General features: G+C 41.2%; 1 protein-coding gene across 1 annotated transcript in view; it reads right to left on the reverse strand.

The window, feature by feature from the left end:
* Positions 1–7,210, reverse strand: part of LOC102676145 (ankyrin repeat domain-containing protein SOWAHB-like) — a gene marked incomplete at its 5' end in the record, with an annotated part of 139,656 nt that overhangs the window by 15,611 nt on the left and 116,835 nt on the right. The window contains 2 exons of the mRNA XM_006616948.2: positions 1,832–1,837; positions 1,965–2,063. Of these exons, the coding sequence (XP_006617011.2) occupies positions 1,832–1,837; positions 1,965–2,063 (105 nt within the window). The remainder of the gene's footprint in view (positions 1–1,831; positions 1,838–1,964; positions 2,064–7,210) is intronic.

A 7,210-nucleotide genomic window follows, 5' to 3' on the forward strand; every position in this document is an offset into this window, starting at 1 on the left:
TACACGCGTATTTATTAAATCGAGCACTAATCCCCGAAAACAGAGAGTCTGGCGTATTTCGGTGGACATGGGAGACGTTTTAAAAGAATCGAACCTATTTTCGAACGACGACTTCTTTTTTCACACGTATATCCTTCCTTTTCGTACATCGACGGTGATACTTTTTTTTATACGTTTCGATAGATTGATCTTTCAAAAGGATCTAACCTCTCCTTTTTCTCTATCTTTATCTATAGTGACTTTTTTCCTTTCATTCAATTTCATGATTATACGAAATAATTTGATATTTGATTTTAAGCGACTGTTGTAAATAATCTAAATAATCTATAATCACATTTTTTTTTTTTTGTTTTAATATTTCGATAGATCTTTCTCGAAAAGGATCTAACCTCTTCTTCTTTTTCTCTATCTTTATTTATAGTGACTTTTTGCTATTTTTCCTTTGATCCAATTTTAACTCGATGACTATACGAAATAATTTGATATTCATTGATTTTAACTTTAAATGACTGCTGTAAATAATCTAAATAATCTATAATCATATTTTCTTTTTTTTAATATTTCGATAGATCTTTCTCGAAAAGGATCTAATCTCTTCTTCTTTTTCTCTATCTTTATCTATAGTGACTTTTTGTTATTTTTCCTTTGATCCAATTTCAATTCGATGATTATACGAAATAATTTGATACTCGTTAATTTTAACTTTAAGCTGTAAATAATTTAAATAATTTATAATTATTTTCTTTTTTTTTTGTTTTAATATTTCGACAGATTGATTTTTCGAGAACGACCTAACCTAACTTATTTCTTTTCCTTCAACTTTTCTCTATCTCTTTATCTCTATAGTGACTTTTTCCTATTTTTCTCCTTTGATCCAACTTCTATTTGATAATTTATACAAAATAACTTGATATGAACGCATAATCCTTATATAAATAAATTCAATCGTGCAACAACGATAACATCTTTTAATAAAAAAATCGATAAAAATTTCGAAATGAAACTTGAGAGAGAGAGAGAGAGAGAAAGAGAAATAAAAACGAAGCCAATCGCCTTAATTGGAGGGAATAAGAAGAAGCCCTTGTCCACCCCTCAACCTTCTCTTTCCCTCTCCACGAAGCACACCTCGAATTTATTATTCCTAAAAATTTCCTCCCCTTCGAATCTTTTCTTTTCTTCTTCTTTTTTCTTTTCGACGAATAAAAAATCCTCCTCTCAATTCGTTCCAATTATTCAACGTTAGAAGAAGCGCTCGATCCCATCGCCCCGCTCGTCAATCCCCAACCGAGGAACGTGGTGGAACGTGGTGTGCTGCGGTAGTTCAACGAGCGTTTGTCGCGAGCCGCTAACGAGCAACCTCTCCCTCCCCTCCCCTCCCCTCCTTTTCTATCCAACCGTCTTCCCACCGCGAAGAGGGCGCTCCAGCTTATATAAGTCTTGTAAAGAGCAAAGCGGCGGACCACACACATCCGATCCTATCTCGCGAGTGCCCACCTCTCATGGTGCGTTGCGCCATTCCCTCCCGAATGCAACCCGCACGAATCTCTCTCTCTCTCTCTCTCTCTCTCTCTCTCGAACGACCACTTTCAGAGATCACGGTAGATAGATATCGCGTGGTTCGCGATTTATTCATTTGCTCTTCCTTTTTATCGATACCTTACCCCTTCTCTCTCTCTCTCTCTTCTGCGTTTTTATTTGTTCACTTTAATGTTTAAATTGTCGAGAATGAGTATTATTGGGAAAGAGTATTATTATGATTGTGATTGTGATTTTTTACACAGATTGATCCTTGTTACGTGTTTCGACAAATTTATATCGACGAGAAACTTACCCCGTTCTGAAGAAGGCAGATTGGCAGGAGCACGTAGCCGGGAAGAGAGGACAGATTAGAATAAAGAATTTTTATTAATTCGTAAAGAGAAAAGGAAGGAGAGTTTGGCCAAGAATTATTTTCATTCGCTTACCGAAGTTTCGTTGACGCTCTTGATGTAATCCTTGTAGGTGCCAGCGATCAGCTTCACGATATTCTCGTCGCCGTGCTTGGCCGCCCAGTGCAACGCCGTCTGTAACACCGTCAACAACATCAACCAACATCAACAACAAACAAGGCGAGCAACTATAAATCGTGCTCGACGATTATCCTTAACCCCCTTTTGGCCGGGTTATATTACCCCTCTCGTTCGAAATAAAAATTGAAGAGCCTCGAAGAACGATAAAAAAATACGCGAACGACGGAAATTTACGGGCGGCGAATATTTGGGAAAAATGGCGCGCGGCGGCCCGCTTGTAGACACGACGCGAGCAGCTGTAACGTATTTTCGGCCAGCCAGTGAAATATTCGCGAATTAAGCGACGGGAACGAGGTGGATGAATGGCGACACCACTCGAGATGGGGAGGAGGGGGGAGGGCACTTTGAGGGCAGTCGATCATCATGGCTGAAATCTAGGAGGAGGAGGCGTGGAGAATCGTTACTTTTACGATTATGAGGGAATTAATTTCGAGTAGGAATTAAGAGAAGTTTTGACGTGTTTTATTTGTGTAGAAGAATTGAGAAAAGTGTGATAAATTTGAGGATTATGAAAAGTGTGTGATGTATTATTACTGTAAGTGAGGCGACACTAGCGCCACGTGACTGTTAACTACTGGTGTCTATGATTGTTTTGTTTACTTATATTTATGGATTTTTTAAAGTATTTATCGATGATACTTTTTTTTAGATCAATTTTTCAAGTCGCGAACGAAGAAAGAACACGATATTTTAGAAATTATTATGAATCAATTCTGAAATATCTTTTAGAACTGGATTGGGAAGGTGGATTCTTGGCTCTGATTCAGATGGACGGTGTTGGTCGTCGAGTTTGAAGAATTGCAAAAATCAAAATTCAAGAGGAAAAAAGCACTCTGGATTTCGAGAGTACAAAGTAATCGAAATTTTAGATTTAGAACTTTTATTTCTAATTTTTATTCATTATTAAATTTGAAACTGTAACCACTAATCCTGCTTCACTAATTAACTAATTGACTCCGAAAGAAGACACATTACAGATCAAAAAGAGCACAAAAGCACTTGCAACCAAGACTCGACAATTATCCTTAAATTCCTTACTATATTTCCCCAACACATAAAGCTTGTACTGCATTTCGTACGAAAATCCATGACAATTCACCAACGAATTCGAAGAATCGAGAAAACAATTTCCGCAACATTTTAATTTAAATCGGCCACGAGCGACACGCACGAGAGATGGAAATAGCCAAGGGGGTAAAAAAATGTTAAATAGCCGCGTTTTTTTAAATCCAAAACAGCAGCACGCGCCGAGAGCCGAGGCCGGGACGCGTGCGCGCGATCCTCCGTTTAAACGTTGAGTTATATCCGGTCTGGCTTGCTTTGACATCGAGAGTTCGTTCAAATAGCCCCGGCTATTTCCATATACCGGGTTATCCCCGACCCGGCTGGATTATTTCGAGCATATACGTTATTATTCTTTGCAAGTTAGCCGTGACGGCTCGTAAATTTAATGGCCGCGGGCAGGAACTCTCGCAAAAACGCGCGGACACGCGCGCGCCATTCGTCCGTCCGCGCTTAAATGTCGGTGTCGCGTGGAACCGCGTCGTATCACGACGACAGCGAGAGCGGCGTTGTCGATGCCTCCCCCCCCTCCCCCCCACTCACCCACGTTTCGTTAAACGTGTACGCGAAAATGGATTATTTCCTGGATAATCGAGCCACAGGCTGATTTTTCGTGTATAAACATACGTGTTACACGTTTCGGGATGCAGGAGCATCAGGTGTTTTGGGAAACGAGAGAGGAATAATGGGGGAATTGAAAATCGATGATAAGATGACTTGCATTTTCTAAATATTTTTTGTAGTTTGTTTGGTTGGAGTATCAGATGTTTGGAAATTTTAAAGATTTCTTTTGAGGAAAATGAAGGATAGGAAAGTTTCGTTTGACTTTTTAGTAATTTGACTTTATTGGTAATTGAAAATCGATAAGAAATATACTCAGGAATATTTAATTTGTATCGAGGAATCTTCAATCAAACTTTATTAACATCTAATGCTCAGAAGAATCCTTTTAAGAGACTCACTTTTAATATTTTCGTACCATTATTTCATTTCTGGATCTCACAAACTTCTTCATGACATTCTATATCTAATAAAATTTTATAACTAAATAATTTATAAAAATCTATTACACGTTTATCCCCATATCGAGTCTCACAAATTCTGAATCGGTCACGTTTCCGTAATCCAACAATCTCCTACATTTTACCTTCATTCCCAGAAGAAAAACCGCAAGAAAGCGGATCCACGAAGCTTCGGAAAAAGGAGAGACAGCGAGTCAAAAAAAAAAAAAAAAAAAAAAAAGGAAAAAAAAACGAAGGAAAAACGAGATGTCCGTTGGCATAACATCCAGGAAGAAGCAGGATTATTCCTGGTTGTAGGGTTGTCCGCTAAGAGAGAAATATAGTATCCGCGTCGGGGGGATATAAGCAGCCGGCATGTATTTTAATTCCATAAAGTCCGCGTCCCGGGGGTGGATTAAAAATAGTGTCCAGGTCTCGAGATTCGCGCTGGGCCGTCACGGAAGGTCGGACTCCGCGTCCACCTGATCCGAGGAGAGAGAGAGAGAGAGAGAGAGAGAGACAGAGAGTGCCCTCTACCTCGGCTGGACGGACCTCGTCTGCGCCGGTAGCGGTAGAGAGACAACTACTTGCAGGCCACCTCATTAGCGGCGGAAAAACTCATCCTAACGAGGCCACGTTACCTAATGACGCGCGCGCCATCTCTTTCGTGTATGCCTATTTACCGCTTGGCCGTGTGTGTGTACGTGTGGCCACGTGTGGGGTGCACCTTGTGCGCCCACTGGCCCTGTACGCGCTCGCTCCACAGCGAGCAAATTAACGAGCGGACGCACCGTGGAGGATATACGACCTCCTGCTTGATATTAGAGGCACGTGGCGCCAATACCGTTGCTCAACCTGCGTTGATCGAAATTCGAGATCGTTAAACGCTCGATAAACGGGGATTATGGTTCTATTTTTGTTAAAGGAGATTTTTCAAGAGGATTTGATCCGTGTTACAAGGAATGGTGATATATTCTCACTGTTGAAAAAGTATTTAGAATTTTTTTTTTTACATTGATACCACTCGAGTAACCGATGCGATTTGTTTCGAGATTTCGTTGTAATAAAATTATATAAGCGATGATTTATTTGGAGAGGGAGCATGGTCGAGATTATGATCTACCGTGGATTATTACGCGAACAGTTCGCAATAACGGGTTACAGAGGAGGATACAAGACCTGGCCGGACGAACAACACGGTGACATCACGTATATACAACGGATGCGGGGATGCAGATTCGAGGAAGAAGGCGCGATGAATCTCGTTTACGCGCGGCACAAAGGAACGTGGCGAATGCTGCTAATCAAGATTAGGATCGGACGCAGCGGCCGCGCTTGATCACTCTCGTGTTCGTGGAGGCGAGGAGGAGGAGGAGGAGGAGGAAGCAAGAATCCGGTGGTGAAATTACACGGGGAAGGGAGAAAATGAATTTTTACGGTAGCCAGCCGACTACCCTCTGAGAGAGGGGCCATCAGCGCGGTCTCCTCTACGCTGCGTTATAACGTTGCAGCAACCCGTCTACTTGCACAGCCTGCTAACGAAGTTTTATGAAGCGCGATAGCTACGCCATCCCGTCGACTTTGGCGCTCCTTAATTTGTGAACGCTGCGCGCGCATACACGCCGCGCGTCGGCTGCCGCGAAAGAATAGTACTACGTCGGCCGACAACCGCGATATATCTTCGCCTCCTCTCTACTCACGGTAGCCCCGTCGTCTTCTTTCGTATCTACTTCGTCATGCGTGAGAAACCTCGATATCTGACGATTTTTCCTCTTTTCTTCTTCTTTTTTCTTTTTTTTTTTTTAAGTCCATTAGTCCATTTATTTCCATTTCAAACGCTTTGTTGACAATTTTCCTGATAATTTTGAAATTGAACATTGAAATTTCGTAAAAAAATAGATAACCATCCAAGACTGGAAATATTTTCGAAATTATTAATCATCTATTCGTGCAATTATTATCTTAACTACTCGTATGCGAAATTACGTTTATAAATTAATATTACGAGAAATAAAAATATTTTCATATCGTATGAATTCCATGCCTAACGGTAATGCACATTTTAAATAACTATGATGTGAAAATAAGCGTGAATAATCCTTCCTTCTTTCCACCAGTGTTGGGAACAACACTATCAAAAATATTCCAATAAAAATGGGGAAAAAAACTCAACGTAACAAAACCTCTTGCTCCCGCACCCAAGGTCACCTTATACGCGCGAAACTATGTACAAACCGTGGTGTGTGTATATATAGTTGTCTTCCTCCTCTGTGGATACTGATTAAGCCAGCCGGGAGGAGACTCGGCGAGGAGGAGGAGGAGGAGGAGGAGAAGGTCCTCTCGCCAGCAACAACGGCAGCCAGCTACCGCGGCCTCTGATGTATGCGAGCGATACAGATATCTCGTGGAAGGAATTTGCGTTGAATTAGCGTATAATCGGCGGGCCGATCTGCTCATACGGAATCCCGCTTACACGTGTCCCGAGAGCTGTATTCTCTGCGCGAACACAATATTTAGTGGCCGTCTCCTCTCCCTTTCGGCTCCCGTGGGACCTTTCCGCTGGTATGCCCGACCTCCGTTCGTCCAAATTTTTGCACCTGGGGAGGAGGAGGGGGGAGGGAAGAAGGCAGGGAAATCTTCGCGACAAGCTGATTAAAAGCGCCACTATCGCGCCGCGATCGGGCATTCCATATTAAGACTTGGCGATATTTGGCGGTTGAAGCCAAGAGAGGAGATTTTTTTTTTTTTTTAACTTTGAACATTAATTGGGATCCTTGTTAAGTGGGATGGATATATGGAAGATTTTCCATATATGATGAAAGTAGTAGATCCACTCGTCCGAAATTAATCGTCCATCCCTTTTATTCTTAATTATTATTAAGAATCTAAAAATTACAAAACATTCCCTATAACGGGATCAAAGTTACCTCGAAGATAATTTATCGTTCAAACGAGGTTATACGACAAGCGGATCGAATAAATCTTATTCGAGCATTTCTCGAATATATATATTTTTGTTCGAAATTTTTCAAACCACATAGAAAATCCCCGTTCCTGTTCATTCGCCTATATATATAT

The sequence above is a fragment of the Apis dorsata genome, unplaced genomic scaffold (genome assembly GCF_000469605.1).
Source record: "Apis dorsata unplaced genomic scaffold, Apis dorsata 1.3 scaffold_289, whole genome shotgun sequence".
NCBI lineage: Eukaryota > Metazoa > Arthropoda > Insecta > Hymenoptera > Apidae > Apis > Apis dorsata.